This window comes from Triturus cristatus, chromosome 6, assembly GCF_964204655.1.
Source record: "Triturus cristatus chromosome 6, aTriCri1.1, whole genome shotgun sequence".
In the NCBI taxonomy this organism is placed as follows: Eukaryota; Metazoa; Chordata; class Amphibia; order Caudata; family Salamandridae; genus Triturus; species Triturus cristatus.
In genome coordinates, this window is record NC_140589.1 from 785,652,567 (window position 1) to 785,670,504 (window position 17,938).

At 42.6% G+C, this 17,938-nt stretch overlaps 1 protein-coding gene and 1 long non-coding RNA gene across 7 annotated transcripts in view; one reads left to right on the plus strand and one right to left on the minus strand.

Annotated features, from left to right (window-relative positions):
- The window catches only part of AK9 (adenylate kinase 9), a 1,219,082-nt gene that overhangs the window by 175,118 nt on the left and 1,026,026 nt on the right, over positions 1-17,938 (plus strand). For all 6 annotated transcript variants that reach the window (XM_085611347.1, XM_085611348.1, XM_085611351.1 and 3 more), the window contains exons 7-9: positions 2,949-3,125; positions 5,689-5,811; positions 16,864-16,938. In XM_085611347.1, coding sequence (XP_085467473.1) covers positions 2,949-3,125; positions 5,689-5,811; positions 16,864-16,938 — 375 coding nt within the window. The remainder of the gene's footprint in view (positions 1-2,948; positions 3,126-5,688; positions 5,812-16,863; positions 16,939-17,938) is intronic.
- LOC146817875 (uncharacterized) lies at positions 7,443-8,476 on the minus strand. The gene is made up of 4 exons (XR_014963027.1): positions 8,360-8,476; positions 8,165-8,257; positions 7,944-8,043; positions 7,443-7,577 (listed from the first exon to the last, which is right to left on the minus strand). It is a non-coding gene; the product is annotated as an uncharacterized LOC146817875 (long non-coding RNA).

Sequence of the window (17,938 nt, forward strand, 5' to 3'; positions counted from 1 at the left end):
AGGGAGACAGAGGGAGGGAGATGGAGGGAGACAGAGGGAGGGAGAGAGAGACGGGGAGGGAGACCGGGAGGGAGACAGAGGGAGGGAGACAGAGGGGGACGGAGACAGAGGGAGACAGAGGGGGATGGAGACAGAGGGAGGAGGGCGACAGAGGGAGACAGACATAGGGAGGAGGGCGACAGAGGGAGGAGGGTGACAGAGGAGGGAAGGCGAGGGAGGTAGACAGAGGGAGGGAGGTAGAGGGAGACAGAGAGAGAGGGAGACAGAGGGAGGAGGGCGACAGGGAGGGCGGGCGACGGAGGGAGGGAGACAGACGGAGGGAGACAGACGGAGGGAGACAGACAGAGGGAGACAGAGGGAGACAGACGGAGGAAGGGAGGGAGAGAGAGAGAGACAGAGAGAAGGAGAGAGAGAGAGAGATGTGTGTATGCCGGGTCTGGTGGCTCAGTGGACGAAGGCATCTGCTGCAGGGACCTGTGTTCAACCTCATGGTCACCATTTTTTTTGCTTTAGCCCCGCCCCTCCCCCTCAGACCCCGCCCGCACCGGTGCGGCCCTCGGCCACAAACCACACTGTAAATTTGGCCCCCGAGAGAAAGTTTGTGAGTACCCATGCTCTAACCCAAATAAGAGCTCCCTTCATCTGAAGGTTGAGCCACCCACACACATAAGTGTCTGGGTGAGGACTCGATGATGATGCATGCCACTAGCTGGTTCTAGTGGGTGAGAGCCCTTATAATAAGTTAATAGGATTCCACCTCCAGCATGGTTGGGTTGAGAAGTCAGGATTTCAAATAATTAGTGGATTCTCTTGACTTTGACCGATTAAGGGGCCGATTCCGATCCGGGTCAGAAAGCTCTCCGACCGAGCCGGATCCGGAGTGTTTTCCAACCGAGCCGGAGTCCTGCAGTCCGACCGAGTGAGTACGATGCGGCCATATGCTGCCGGATTCGGTTCGGTCGGACTCCCATAGAAGTCAATGGGAGCCGGTCGTACGACCCGTACATGGGCTCCCATTGACTGAATGGGTATGTCTTGTGCAAGGGTGCCCCTTACAGTGGGTACGCGTCAGTGCCATCTGCACCGTACATGCCTGTGTTGGGCAGACCCTTGGGTCTTGAGTCGTAGGGCTGCGGGTGACAGGGGGTCCGTCGTGGACCCCCAAAGGCAACTTCCCGGATGTTTTGCGAGCTGGACACTTTGGCTCACACCGGCTGTCCGACGCGTGCATCGTACTGGCTCGGTCGTACATCGCACGCCGAGACGTACGGAGCAGTTCGGACCCAGAAACGACTCGGTCGGTGATTTTCACGTAGCTCGCATCGTACTATCTCGCTCGTACAGCTGTACGAGTCGGGCGGAAAACACGCGTACGGCTCGTAGTTTTTTCGGCCGGATCGGGTTCGGTGCCCTTCCGACCCGGATCGGAATCGGCCCCTCAGTAGCGTGATTTGGAATATAATGACAAATGAAAACAAGCGCAAAGAAAGCACAGGCAAAATATAAACAAGCATTGGCATAGCCAATAGGTCTCGCTTTTGGGACCTTGTTATAAGCATTTAGTTATGCAGCACAATATCCTTAGTGCAACAACATCAACTGTTGCATGGCTAAGCACTTATAAGGTCCCAAAGGCGAGACCTATTGGCTTTGCCAATGCTTGTTCTGATCTATTAATTGATACTGAGTAGTTTAATGCAGATATTCACTTTATATTACCTGTGGGATTTACTCACAATTTTTCACATCATCTAATTAGTGAGAGTCTTTCTTTTTTCATTGGGTGCTTTCCCCTGTTGCACAATTCTTCAATTTGTCATTTGCCCTAACCAAACGGTTTTATCAAGTTTACATTTTTGTCTTTAACCAAATGTTTGAAATGACTAACTTTTTCTCCCCATCCCCACCCTCCTTTGCCCCAAGCCATTTGACAGCCTGCGTTTACACGGCACAGCACATCAGCTTATTTGTCTTCGGCTGCTTGGCTCTGCACCTCACTCAATGGTTTCTGCTCAGTGACAGTTTGTACTGCCCAGCTGTGGTGTCTTGGTTATTTTAGTTGCCCCTGAGTCCCATAGTGCACACGTTGCCCTGTCGCTGTAGATATGTGAGTATGTAGTGCCTTTCATATATAAGGGTTGCGCTCACCTATGCCTTTGTAAATGGTAGCAGACAAAGCACATGATTTCCTGGTGATCCCTTGGCACCTTCATCTGCAGTAATTTTTTTACATGCTAGTACAACAGACATTTCTCTCTCCCTTTATTCATTTTCCTTTATCTTACTTACAAACATCTATGCGCTCCAGTTCCTTATTGTCCTGATGATGAGCTTGCAAATGTGTATGGTTGAAACAATATTGAAACCTATACAATCAGACTAGATATGTTTCACATCTTAGTGAACATTTTCTTGTGTAGTCTAATTTGTAGAAACCCCTCTGGTTGTTACTACTCGGTCGATTGTATACTCCTTGTATATCCACTTTGTGCACTTTGTGGCTGTGTGATCACTTCTGCTATTATAGCACTGCAGGTTGCTTAGAGATTATTTGCCTTCAACTAGTATTGTAAATCAAACTTTTGCAATGCATTAGAGTTTTGTGGGGCTCCTTTTCTAAACAATTGAATGTCACCTTGATAATTTATCTTCCTTCTTAGTGGGTAACTTACTCTGAAGGAGCATAATGTGAAACTCTGTTTGTCCACATGCGTTATATATTCACCCAAAGTTCCTCTTTGGCGTAGTGGGTTGCCCTTGCTTGTCTTTAATCACATTTCAGCTCTAATTCGTTATATGAATTCCAAAATGTGTCTGCATTTTCCCATGTGTCTGTTTCTACTGGCTTAGGGTGAAATCTTATAAAAGTACATGTGTGATTTTCTTAGGAATGCAATTAACAATCTTCCGAATTTCAAGATGCATGATTCTCATTGTTTCCCAACTAGTGCCCCGACTATGATCTGAACCAACGACTTTCAGGGCAGAAACAGGACCCTGAGACTGGTCAGGTTTATCAGCGAGAACAATGGGACACTATCATTCTAGAGCTAACTAAGAAAAAAGTGAAGCAAGGAGGAGAAGAACAAGCAGAAGAAGAGGAGGAGGAAGAAGAGGAAGAAGAGGTAATTAGGAACAACGTGTGTATGTGCATGAGAGAAAGAGAGACCGAAAGGGACAGAAACGGTGAGTTGTTGTAACAACACAAAGTGGATTCAGTGTGTACAACTTTAAATAGCCTATATTAAATGTGTGAATTATATATGGCCTCTAAGCATTTAACTCCATTATTGGGGGTGCTTATACTCATTAATATGAAGAATATCAGACTGCACAAAAATGAAACCAGAAATGACATTTGCTTATCTGAAATAAAGGCTAAACCAGTATTCTCAGAAATGAATCACACCCCATTAGGAAATCTTGAGCTCAGAATAACACCCCAGAGATCAAGCTGGATCAAAACTCTTTTCTTTCAAATAGGCACAGTATTACATTTTCTTTATTTGCCCCAACCTCGCCTGTTAAATTCGGACAAATATTCACTGACAAGGCATGTATATCACGCAGTTTGCAGTTATGATTGATGGCCTTTGGAAAGGCCAAAACTATGACAAGAACTTCACATAACATTTCTGAGTTGGTTCACAAGTAATTGCTTGTGCTTGGACAATATCCCATTCGGCTTCCTCACTGGGTACAACCTGCAAAGTGACTGAAATCTTAATATTCGTAGCATGTGTTGGTTGCAGATACACATGCCATGCATACTCCTGCCATCCAGTGTTTGGCCCGGTCTATGCAAGTTGTTTTTCTCAAGGGATTTGTATGGTTAGCATGAGTGTGTGGTATCTCCTCCTCCTCGAAGCATTGCGCATGTTCAACGGCTTCTTTGTTAGACAGTTAATTTTACTTCTTCAAGAAAAAAGTGGATGTCTGCAATCGTGAAAAACAAAAATTAAGAATGGATATTTTCTTCATGAAGTAATCACAGACTAAATAGGAGCTAAATGCTCCCAAATCTTTGTTGTTTGTAATGTTCTGCTCCATGAACCCGGCATAAAGTTTAGGCTTTCCTTTGATTCTTCGTTGCTGAGGTTATAATTTTACACACAAAGATTAATTTGAATTCCTACCATGCTTGTTTGAATCTTCACTTACCCAAAGCTCTGGAAGTTCTGCCTTTTCACCCTCTGTCATAGGCCGTTAAAAGTAGAACCAAAGTTCCTTGCCTTTGATTGAATAATCCCTAGGTTAATGCTTTCAGGTCACCCAAACTGACAATATTGCAAAAGGTGGGGCTTAAATATTTCAGTAATTGAAAATTGGTAATGTGTGAGCAATCTAGGACTCTGAGTTGTTTACTGCAAGGGTCCACAGTTCAACATTTGGATGAAGCCTTTGAGGTTATTAGTCACACCCCTTTTAATATCAGCATAGATCGTCAGGTGTCTGAGGTCAAAGTCTGGCTCTGCCATATCCTGAAATGTATTTTTATTTGGAGTGCTATTTGTGCAACAAGGACTTTCTGAAAGTTTTTGACTTAAAAAAAAATGTGATTGGCTGTTACAAAGTTAAATACAATTTTCAAGCTTTTTTCTTTCCATTCATATCATTTGACATGACCATAATAGTCAGTTTCCATTAAATTATTCATTAAATAATATTATTTATTTAAAAGCAGTTTGTTATTAATTAAAAATAAATCAAAATTATTTTTTTCCTTAAACGCAAACATTGAGCAGTTTTCTTGCTTCGGTTATTGTATTATATTAGCTGTCATTTGTATTATTTTACTTAAGTTGGACAGTGTTGGCCAAATTTAATATAAATACTATTTTATTAAAGAAGGCAATACCTCAATCTAGTAACAACATGTTTCTATTAAATGCACCTTCACTGCACGGAAAAGCAGCCTCCTCAATTAAGGTGTTTCTAGTTTGATGATTTTTGTCTACTGTACAGTTGCAGAACTAAGATTTTGACTTGAGTAGCAATTTAAAAAAAAATAAAAGTAGCTCTCCTGATACATATCCAACCCTCTTAAGACTGAGGCGTTTCACCTAGTGGCTCTCATATATGGACTCCTTGTGAATTCTGAAGGAAGTAGATACACATGTGGCAAAAACTGGTTTCACAATATCACCCTATTCCCCTATTAAAGTCGATGAAGCTAACTCATTCTGCTAGATTCCATAAAGTGGCAATTATCTTTTGAAGCTGGTATTTAATTCATTGTCTGGTGCTGCTTTAGGAAGGTTTACAACATTAAAGATTGATTTTGAAAAGTGTAGTTGCTAAACCTCACTATAATTCAAAATTTTAAAATCAAAACCCATCTTTTTAAAGGTGTCAGGGGTCAACAAGTGGCACTCCACGTATGAAACTCAGAAATTACAAAATTCCAGTATTTTGACAAAGATGTGTTTTATAATTATGCAAACCACCCACTCCATTTATAGTCAATGCTATCAAAATACCTTTTCCTTATCCAAATCTTTTTCAATAAATCTTTTTATGAAGTTGCATTACTTTTTTCCAACTGTGAAATGGTTCTACTGCTTTTAGAAAAAAAAAACAGCTGTTTCATATTTGTGAAGTTAGGGATCCTTTTCAGTAGTATTTGAGACTCATGTTCTATATCACTTCCCATCACTTACAGTGTTGGCTTTCTTTCTTTCAATTCAGGGAGAGGCTACAGCTATTTCAAAAGAAATTTTGGAAAATTTAGTGAGACGACCTGAAGATTTTCCTGAAAATATAGACTCAAAAGTTAAACTCTACAAGGAAACCGTGCTGCGTCCTTTGGAGGTAAGTTGTATAAAATATCTGTGAACAGGACTGTACATTCTAGATGCTGTTCCTCTAAATTTTAGTAGCATCTTCTATCCTGTACTACTAGAAGCATATGATTGTCATACATTCTATTTTAACCCTGAGTGTTGTGCTTTTGCATCACCTGTTCATGATTGTGACAGTTCTTGTACAGTCTATGTCTGTGTGGTGTACGTTGTGTATGGATCTGAGGGAAATGTTATACTTTACAAAGTTTGAAGATATGACTTAGCTCATTTTGATGGTCTTCATTCATTTGGTGTGCCAGTTTCTTAGAAGTGTGTTTCTTTTACTTTACCTTGATGTGTTTGATGTTCTTCTTTTCCTAAATGCTTCTATAGTTTTCAACGCTGTCTCAAATCCCTTGTCATCCAAATTCCTAATTACTCCAATATTGGAACTTTCAAAGATTCACATGCCTGAATCATTCCCCGTTGTCAAGATGGGAGTCCCCAGTACTTAAAATAGTAGTAGTAGAAGTAGTAGTAGTAGACTTAAATAGTCATAATACACTAATAGGTGTAGACTAAAGAAGGCCTAGGCCTCTTAGTTTATTAACCTATCCTTATAAAGAAAAAGACTACATTTTTGCCTCAACCAATCAGCACTAATCACCTTCTAGAACACTACTTAAGGAAGCTCAGAACCTCAGAAAACAAATATTTTATTGTTATTGTTTTTGTTCCCATTTTTTTTTTTTTTACAGAAGTGGTTAGGTAGTCCTTCAGCAGGTACTGAGCATAGTACTGTTCCTTCTGGTCTCAATGAAGCATACCAGTGATTTCACTGGCTTTTCTCCCAGCCCTGAATCTCATTACCCAGGGGCAAGAAAGGTGATAGGTGGAGTAGGGAGGAAAGATTGCTAACTGGCATACACCATAATGTTTCATATCTATGTAAAGGCCATAATTTGAGTGAGTCTTGTTTTTTTAGTCTTGAAAAAATGGGTGCTGTTTAATTTTGATTTATGCAAGGTTCCTCAGAAGGTTATTGTCCTCGAGGCATGAGCATTGACATGGCACATTAAAAGATGAGCAAATATAAAGGATTACTACCTCTTTACCGACCTATATTTCTTTTAATTCTATGGTAAGCACTCTCAAAAAATCATAATGGACAAGCTAACATCAGTTGTAACCCATGAATACAATGTCTACACACAGTTATTTCTTTTTGTCATCTTTATTTTTATTTATTTAATAGACAAAGAATTTTTTGTATCAAAAGTGATTATAAATATTACTTTTATCTGTTATTTCTTGTGAATGATTCCACAATGTGATTGAAACAAATATGTACAATTTAAACAAAAGTGTAAAACATATCAGTAACACATTGATATACATTAATATACATTAATGCAGATCACAGTGCTAAGACAAATAATTATGCCCCTCGGTAGGCAAGTTAAATCTCTACATTCACACCTTGCATACTAATCTTGCATACTAACAGTCATACCACAAACAAATCAATATAGAGAAAAAAATCAATAAAAATACACAACTGGAAAAGTCAGTTATTATGGATTATTCTAAATTCTCACAGAGTTTTACTGGAGGAATTGAAACAACAGACTTAGTTTCTTCTTATTGTATGATCTGAGTGGGTCCAAATACAGATTGTTGTCCAGTTGCGGAGAAGTTGGTCTACGTACGTTTCGGTGAAATATAAATTAACATCACCTTCATCAGGACCAATGAAGAACTAAATTTCCTGTGCACAAACGAGGGGACTGTATTCTGAAATAATAAATGCATTGTATATAAGGTATGGGTATCACTGATGTGTGTTACGTCTTCTTACTCAAGCTTATATTAAGTATTACTTTAAATATGGCTGAAACATGCACGTCTCAGAAGAAAAGGGAAAAGAAGAAAGAAACAAGAAAAAAAAGAGAAGAAAAGAAGAAATTTAGACAAGGGAATATCTTCCTAAAAGAAGGAGACCAAAGGTTTAAATTCACACCCTAATTTGAAATAGAGGAGATAAAGCTATTCATATCAATCCTTATTGTATAGCAGTGTTATTATGTATATACATAGGCCAGCTAAGGAAGGTCAGAATATTCTGGGCTCAAAGAGAAAACAGGTATAACTAAAAAGTACCTGCTACAAATGCACCAGATCGTGTTTTCAAACCGTAAGGCTGCTATCAGTTTCCTCAAAGATAGTATTAGAGTGAAGTTGAATTTTCTGTTAGAAATATCTGTTAATAATCAGAAAAAAGATGGCATAATCAATTGAACAGTTTTTAGACAAGTGTAAAGAGTGTCTGGAACTGGTAGTGACCAATAGGTCATTTCTGAGAATTGATCCTAGTTTCTTACCTAGAAAAATGTGTAAGGGTAGTCAGGGTCAAAAGGCGTTGACTAGCCTGTTGTGGTGTCTCCAAGGTGGGGTACCCAGAAATGAAAGTGTACCTGAGATCGAAGAAATACACTATGTATTTATTCATAAAAAAAAAAAAAAAGGGGAACATGTATTGTTTGCTTAATTGCACAAGTGTGCTCAATAGATCCTACCTTCATAAGGAGTCTAGAGAACGGAAGGTATTTTGTAGTCCTATTCTCCAGGAGACTTGGGATGGTAATGGCGTATTTCGCAGTTTTGTCGGAAGTCTTTAAATTTTGGGTGACTCTGGGGGTACAATAAAGGAGTTCACACGATATGGTTTGTATTTTAATAAACAAAGTCACTGTTAGAAAACCGGGCAACCGGGTTAGCAGTCACCCGGCCTTTCCACGCATAAGGGGTAGCTTGGCTCGAGCGGTCGGGGGTCAGGCACCGTGTTAAGCGTACGTCACACCCTCACAATAACCATGCGTTCATCCGTTCCAAAAACGACTCTACACCGTAAAAATTTATGAAAGAATCTCTTTGTGTTTATCTTAATTTTCTCTTAGTTGCAGGGTTATGTCACAAATACAATACAAAAGGATTTTCTTCAGAAATAGCAGGTCAATTAAATAATAACACTTTACAGGTGCAATAAATAGGATTAGGTCATAAATACACAAGGAATAAATAGAGGTGCGATAAATACATAGGGCAAATAAATACTGTCAGACAATAAATACCAGGCAGGAATAAATACAGTCAGACAATAAATAACACTCCTTCAATGAATAATATAAGCAGTCAAACAATTGCAAATCAGATCACATTTATGAGGTAGATTGATTTTACCATGCCCAAGTACAGCTTGGGGTCACTGGGGTGGCCTGGGGATGTCCCACCTAGTGTGGTCAAGGCTGGGGCCTAAGCTGAGGTAAAATGAGGGTACCCTAAGGTTCTGGCTCACCAACTACACAGTCCCTCACACAGGTCCCTGCACCAGTCTCAGTTCACCCCCCCCCTAGCACCCTCAGGTTGGTCCTAACACCCCTCTAGCCCCTAGAATGGTCTTTTAGGGCTCCACAGGGCCTCAGATGCCCTTTCTACCACTTACTGCCCTTTTCTCGGTGTTCGGCTCCACTCGGCGCCGGGTCGACGTCGATGGGCGGCTCCGGTTCGATGACGAGTCGATCGGTTCCACTTGACGCCGTGTCGATGCCGTCGGCCGGTTCCGGTTCGATGTCGCTGGGCGGCCTCGGTTCGATGTCGGGTCGATCCGCTTTACCTGACGCCGGGTCGATGCCGTGAGGCGGCTCCGAATCGATGACGCTGGGCGGCCTCGGCTCGATGTCGGGTTCCGGCGTCACAGGGTCACGGTCTCCCCGCTTCCGGGCGACTCCGGAGTGCGACCTCCACTCCCGACCTCCGTCGGCTCCACTTCGGGTTCCGGCGACTCCGGAGTGCGATCTCCACTCCCGACCTCCTGCGCGCTTCACCTCGACCTCAGGCGACTCCGGAGTACGATCTCCACTACCAACCTCCTGCGCGCTTCACCTCGACCTCAGGCGACTCCGGAGTGCGATCTCCACTCTCGACCTCCTGCGCGCTTCACCTTGGTTTCCGGCGACTCCGGAGGGCGGACTTCACTCCCCCGTCGACGCCTCACCTCGACCTTAGGTGACTTCTACTCGACCTCCGGTGTCTCTCCACGACCTCCGTCGGCGCCCTCACTCGACCTCTAGCGGCTCCGGGTACGACGTCTGCCTTCTGTCAGCGCCGCTTCTCCACCTCGGGCTCCAGGTCTCCAGGCTTCTCGACGTCGGGTCTCCAGGAGGATTCCACCAAACAGGTAAGGAACTTGCTGTTCTTCTCCTTTAAGGCCTGTTCCGGCTGTTCAGGTCCTTAAGATGATTTTCTGGTCTTTATCCCACACAGGGCTCTAGGCTGGGCTTGGTCAGTAGGGACTAGCATCAAGGGTGGGTTTCTGGACCCCACTCCAAGCACTGGTTTCCACCCCTGCTGCCTCACTCCTTCCTCCTTCTGAATCTCTGTCCTCTCCCTTCACTAGTCAGGTGCCAACTGCCAACTGTCAACCTGAGATGGTTTCCCAACATTCTAAACCTGCCTCCCTCTGTCACAGGGTTCTAGAATGTTCTGGAAGGGACTAGTAGGTTCCAGTGATGTCACAGGTGACAATGGGTGGCCACCATTTTGTGTCTCAGGCCCTCAGACAGAAGTTCCAGGGGTAGGGAAAATGGCTCACTGACCCTGCATCAACACTAAAAAGTCTGGTGGTTCCCAAAAAGGAAAAATTCTAACAGGGTTTGAGGCAAAAGTGGGACAAAATAAATAATGATGAGGAGGGACCACCCAAAGGGCTGACAGGTCTAACAGTCACCTTATGGTTTTAATCAAAGGAACACACAACCTCTGCCAGAAAATCCACCTGCTGTTGTTATGGTCTGAAAAAATGTGTGTGCCACCAAGAATACATCTACAGTCAGTAAGTATTTATCACCCTTAGCTGGCAGCAGTCTAAATTTGGTGGTGCATAGGGCCAGAAAATAACATGTCATTAGTAATCCACTCGTGCTTGATAGTATAAGAGGCAGAGCACAATTAGCCCATAGTTAAATATACAAAGGTTGTTTGGGGATATAATACTTTCAAAGAATTATAGCTCTGCAGCGCCCAATAAGGGTCATAAAGAAATGGAGCCGCTGCATCCAAAGAGTAGCAAACGAACAGGGGGTGGTTACCTTGAATTTTCAAAAAGCAGCGCGATCATCTCCCTTAGTCGTCCGGCTCGTAGCTAGTGTCAGGCGATGTGAGGCGCGTTTAAATATCGTGTCGGTGGTTGCAAGATATCGCGATGCTTCAAAGCCAAGAGATAGCTATCTCTATGCTATGGTGAATGCGGGCGACATTTTACAAAGTGCATCTAAAGGCAGAGAGACTGTCCTGCAGTAAAATTGGCTACATTTCTAAGATGCCAGTAGCTATACAATATATGTACCGGGCAACGGCAGTGTCATACCCAAGTGGTAATTTGTTATTGTGTACCTATAGTGTGTTAGATATGTTTCCAGGTAACGCAACGCGCCATGTTGGTTAGGGGAAGGAAGAACGAGGCAATAGGCTCAATCTTTGAACGAGCAAAGAAGAATTTATAGACTAAAAGGCTACAAAATATATGATATCGTTATTTCAAAGGATCGTAGTAAGAGGTGTGGTGAAACCTATTCATCTAGTATGTAAATATGTGTAGGTTGATATAAATGTCACTACCCCAAAATAAGTGTTGTTCTACTTTGAAACATGCGAGCGCCATGTTGGAAAAGTAAAACAAATGATAGAACATGTTACAAGCACTAGTTACGGCCGAAAGATACCAACGTGCCAATCTCCTCCATTCAAGTTTGCTTGTATTTCTGTAAGGTATGTAAGCACCATGTTAGAGTGATTAATCCTTCAATGGTACATGTAGCGAGCACTACTTGCGGCCATCAAACAAAAACAAACATCGTTTAGGTTTAGTAATATTTGTGTCGGTCTGCTATAGTGCTATAGGGATTGTTAAATGTAATATATTTATGCACACGTATGTATTCAAATCTACTATATTTAAGATGATATGAGGCAACGAAGGCGCCATAATAGCAAGGTGAAAAATGCATGCATCGTTGAGATTCTGCAGGTAATAGATGTTTAAAGGAGTCCAATCCACTGATAGTTTCATGACTGTGAATCGGATGAGCAAAATTCAAGTAAGAACATAAGACATTCTTTTATGATGGAAACTGTTCTTACTAAATATTTTTAAAAAAACCCTACCTTTAAAAAAAGGGGGGACAAATAGGGACAAAACAGGGAAGATGTGTGTGACTCATGTAGTTGTGGGGATTCTCCAATTGTAAGGGAAAATTCTCCGCTGGAATACAACATATGGTCTGTAAAACCATAAAGAGGCAAAATTGATCCAAAATAATGGTAGTTCAGAGTTATTATGTGACTAACCATGTAATTTCTTCATTTAGACCTTTGTGCACTGTGTCCAAGAAAAAAATCCAAAAGGTTTCCCGCTGTTTACGTATTTTAGTTGTGTCCTTCCCTGGTATGGGTTTGATCCGCTCCAGGATTAACCCACGGAGATCTGTTTCTGTATGTTGACATTCTTCATAATGTTTCACCAAAGGTGCTTGTCTTTTGCCTGTTCTAATGGCAGATTTGTGTTCAGAGAACCGGGTGCGGAATTCTCTGGATGTTTCACCTATATAGCCAAGATCACAAGGGCATAGTATCATGTACACAACATTAGTACTTCTGCAATTTGTCATTATTTTTAGTTTTCCTGTTCTTCCTCTGTATGCCCATATCTTTGTAATGATAGCTGATGCACATGCATGGCAATTGCCACAGCTATAATTACCTATAGGAGGAGGCAGTCCATCTATATTAGTTTGTATCAAAGGTGTCTGTGGTTTGTCTCTGCTGTGTACAAGTTTGTCTCTAAGATTACGGTTTCTTCTAAAGGCTACCAGTGGTTTCTGAGTGGGTGTTTCTTCGTCATTCACATTAAGAATCTTCCAATTTTTATCTAAAATTTGTTTGATTTTATAATTTAGATTGGAATGGTCTATGACGCAGACTAACTGGTCTTTGTTAGATCTAGGTTCATTGTTGAGTAGGGTATCTCTGTTATAATATTTTGCCCTCTTTAGTGATTGTTTTACAAGTCTTTTAGGGTAACCGCGGAGAAGGAGACGTTCCTGTAATTGTACTGCATGTGTCATGTAATCTTTGATGTTAGTACAATTCCTTCTGATTCTCAGAAATTCCCCAAAAGGGATAGAGTCTTTTTGACATGAAGGGTGGTAACTACTATGTTCTAAAATGGTGTTCTTCGCTGTGGGTTTCCTATACAGATTAACCGTAAGTTGACCTTCCTCACCAACAATCCATATATCTAGGAATTCCACTTTCCTTGATGAGTAGTTACAGGTAAATTTAAGATTTATGTCACTTGCATTTAACCAGGATATGAATTCTAGTAGTCCTGATTCTGTTCCTGACCAGATGAAAAAAATATCATCTATAAATCTACGCCACTGGGTAACAGAAGTGGTTAGGTAGTCCTTCAGCAGGTACTGAGCATAGTACTGTTCCTTCTGGTCTCAATGAAGCATACCAGTGATTTCACTGGCTTTTCTCCCAGCCCTGAATCTCATTACCCAGGGGCAAGAAAGGTGATAGGTGGAGTAGGGAGGAAAGATTGCTAACTGGCATACACCATAATGTTTCATATCTATGTAAAGGCCATAATTTGAGTGAGTCTTGTTTTTTTAGTCTTGAAAAAATGGGTGCTGTTTAATTTTGATTTATGCAAGGTTCCTCAGAAGGTTATTGTCCTCAAGGCATGAGCATTAACATGGCACATTAAAAGATGAGCAACTTAATGTATGGTATTGCATTGAGTAAATATACAGGCTCTTTAGACACTAATGGCCTGATTCCGATGTCGTTCAGAAGGCCACCGAATCGGATTAGGCTTTCCCGGATCCGATTCATAGCCCTTGTTTCTGACCGAATAGTACACAGTTCCGAACAACCAGGTACGATGCAAAGATCTCGTCCACATCGACCAAATCGTTTCCGAACCCGATCCTGTCCGAACGACTCATGCGTAACTGAATCGTGCCACGCAATGGAGCCGGATTCCGAACGAACAAGTACGATGCACGATTCGTACAGCCGTATCGACTCTGTTTCAGTGAGATGAAACGGCTGTCGGAATCGGACTTCAGGGGGCCATAGCAGGCCCCCTTTACCCAGGGCCCTTACGAATCGGTCACAGGGGGGGGCCCATGGGTCTCCCCGATCCAAGCATGCATATTGTGGCGGGCACCATGAGGTGCCTGCCACAGGCTGTACGCTTTTCCCCACCCACACCTTTTTGCTACAGAAGCCTGTGTACGCATTCAGTATACAGGCTCCCATAGAAATCACTGGGAGTCTGAGTGAACCGAGTCCGTCAGCATACGGAAGCATTGTACTCGCTCAGTCAGACTCCAGCACTCAAAGTCGTACAGAAAGCATTCTGGATCCCATTCGGTCGAGATGCTTTCCTTACAAGATCGGAATCGACCCCTAAGAGATAAGGGGCCCCATGTTTTAAACACTCAATGAAGGGTAGGATAAACTTCTCTGAAATACATTTTCTGTGTAGAGGTTTCAAATGGTTGGGCATTGGTGCAATCTGTAAAAGTCCATAAGAGAGTAATTGAAGGCCTTTGATTTCAGAGTTAATTTCATGGCAGTCACTTGCGGTTTTCAGCTAAATCTTTACAGTATGACTACAGGCCCACACAATGAAGGGTAGGATAAGCTTCTCTTAAATACATTTTCTGTGTAGAGGTTTCACACGGTTGGGCATTGGTGCAATCTGTTAAAGTCCATAAGAGAGTAATTGAAGGCCTTTGATTTCAGAGTTAATTTCCTGGCAGTCACTTGCGGTTTCCAGCTAAATCTTTACAGTATGACTACAGGCCCATAGATTCAGCCTGTCCATTTGAGGGTGAGTGAACCTGCCTCTGCCCCCATAGTTAGCCAGGGATATTGTCAGAGTGGTATCTTGATGGAGTGCGTAGAGACGTTTATTCCTACTTTCTGAATCGAATATCTCTGTCTTAAGCATATGCAAGTGACTTTGGACCTGCTTTCTTTAATGCTTTTTACTTGACTGTTCAAAAAGAAGCATTAGGAGGTGTAAAAGTAAATCAGGCACATTTACGTGAATCCTGGCACAAACTCATCCTGAGAGTATCCTGCAACTTATGCATCACATGAAAGTTAGAAGGGCCTTTGCTTTTCTTTTAGGAGTCAAATAGATCCACCTCTGTGAGCCCCAGGGATGACAAATATTCCTCAATTTAGTCTGCATTATCTCCCCAGATCCACATATCTTACTGGTCACCGTGCAGAACATGTAGTGCTTCAGATTATGTATTATAACATTCTTTTCTCTCAGCAGTTTTAGGGTGGAGGAAGGCAGTCTAATGTGCTTTGCAGTGGTAATAATCTTATGAATCACCATTTATTTACTGTTATTGTTACATGAAATCCTGCAGAGATGACTCAAGCATTTCACAACATCATCACCAAATGAATGAATTGCTGATGCAAAAGGCCACTGATAGCTGCAGCTCTAGAATAGGCCATCCGATACATTGTGACCAAGAACTAAATGACTCTACAGATAGATTTGTCTGGTAGGGTAGTATGAAAAATTGAACCCTGATTTGGAAGAGAGGTGTATTTCCACCATTGCATGTGAATGTGTACCTTTCAGAGTATGTTTTGTTAAAACACCTTCTTTTGTAGTACCAGAGACATGTTATCATCATCATAGTTTACTATTGAGATGCATTGGCTTTAGGAGGATTTTAAAATCATTACAATTAAATGTATGTGTCAACTGGTGTGTTCTATTATTGTAAGATTAGTTTAAATGCTGACGGAAGGAACTTTCTGTCACTAGTGAAATTGATTTTACTGCAGCTTTTGAAGGAAAGGAACTAAAAAGTGCTGGGTGGAATGCTTGAATTAGTCTCGGTCACTGGTGATTACTCTGGGCCACATTTCATCCCATCGTCTTTTTGCTGCACTCCAAGCAGGGAGCAGCCTAATGAAAAACAGTTTTTGCCTTGCCCCAGTAGAAACAGTCTAACCTGCAATTGCCAAGTCACATCCCCTCTATATGAGAACATAAGCATTCCAAACCATTAAGCCTTGCTGTGCCTCATCAGTGAGATGATGCTTGAATCTTATGTCACAGTTAGCTTCTGTAGGAAGGCATTCATGAAAACAGTATACAAAATGGCTGATTTGAGTCCATGTGAGGAAAACTTACTGTAAACTCTTTCACCAAAGATAGACCCTGATGTCATCCAGCTCCAGTGGTGCTGCCTGTCCTGGTATCATGATACTAAGAAACATGACATTTGTGTTGTGGGAATCTCTAAATCTAGGGTTGTGTGTATTCTTTAAGTCCTACACATAGCTGCCAGGTAGGTAGCATCAAGGAAATGTAGGCTTTATTACTGTCCTGGTATACTTTATATCGCTTTTAATTTGCCCCTTAAATGAAAATGAGCAACCATTGTCTCACTATAAAAATGTGTTTATTTACCATAAGGACTGCAACCCATTAAACATGATCATAGTATGGTATTTCATACCAAGGCAGTGATTTAAACTACACAAAACTGTGTCCAGTAGCTTTTATATAAGAAATCCCTCCTGTTCCGGTCTGGCAGGAGGTTGATTCTGCCCTGGTGGCACTATCCTACCAGGGTGGGGAGAGGTTGCTGATGATGAAGCATGACACAAATATGTATGTGGTGGCCTTCCCTTCCATAAGAATGGTCTTCCCTCACCTTCTGACAGTGGTTCTGTGACGTCATCTGGACTCTGACTTATATACCCAAATAGTTAAACAGTTGGCCTTTTCTCCTCTTAAGCTACCAGACTCATTTGTTATTTAGTGTTTGATTAGGGAGGATGTTCAGTGGCTTGACCTCATCCTCTTCCCTCATGTGTTAATATTGGCTGTCATGCCCCTGTCCGATGTTGATGGAAAAATATGGTATTTTTTGCTTCTTTTAAGTGCTTTAAAATTATTGTCATTTTTCAGGACCTGATGATGGAACATGACCCTCAGTATCGTTTCGAATTGGATGGAAATAAGAAAGCAGATGAGCTGTATGTGGTAAGTCAAAACAGACATTTTTTAACTGTAAGTAACCTGAAATTATGATTTGTAAATCATCTTGTTAAGTAAGGCCTAAAGATTTCTCCCCCCATCGGCACAGCGCCGTGCTGGTGCCCACCCACTTAGTCGAGCACGCCCAAGCAAGGAAGGAGAGTGAGCTGCAACCCACAACTGATGGCCGGGAGGCGCTTTGAATACCGGAGGCTAGCAGGTGTGTTTAAGGAGGTCCGGCCCGGTTGACACAATTCCCTCTGCAGGCCTACGTAATTGACACGCTATTGCCACTCACCCCGCTTTGACTCGGTCCAGTTCCTGTAGGTTTCTCGTTTGCTGCCACTGATCCCGGCGCACTCGCAGAGGTGGCCGGGTGGCGGTGTGTTGCAGGGTGTCAGAGTAGAGTGGAGTGGACGAGTTGTCAGTGTGGTTGCCGGAGCTGTGCTGTGCAGAGACATGGCTCCTTGCACATCTTTGCACACCCGTGGATGACACATCCAAGCTGGGCCTGTGCTGCTGAGCTGCAGAGACAGCTGTTACACTGTCCTATCACCATGACATCAAACTAGCATCCGGCTGTCGTTTTCTGTGTGGGTGGAGGCGGTGGCAGGACCAGCACTGGGACCAGGGGGCGGTGGTAATTGGCAAAGCTGACAGACTAAGTTGAGTAGTTGTGACTGAGCTGCAACTGAGTTGGGTAGCCCGGCTCTTGCTACCTGCTGCCTGATGCCACACATGTTACATTTGTGTTGCTGAGCTGCTGTTGCCATTTGCTGCTTGTTGCTTGCTGCTGTTGCTCAAGCATCTCCACTGCTGAACTTTCATTTGGCCATCTCCTGGAAAAGTTATTGGAAAATTATTGATCTATGGGAAAGCTACTGACCGTTTGACAGATTTTCTCTAGCCGGGCTGGGACAGGGCACCACTTCGGCATCTCCTTGGTCTACCACTGGGCAGCAGGCTGCGGCGGGTTGCAATACAGCTAGCTGATGGTTTCAGCTAA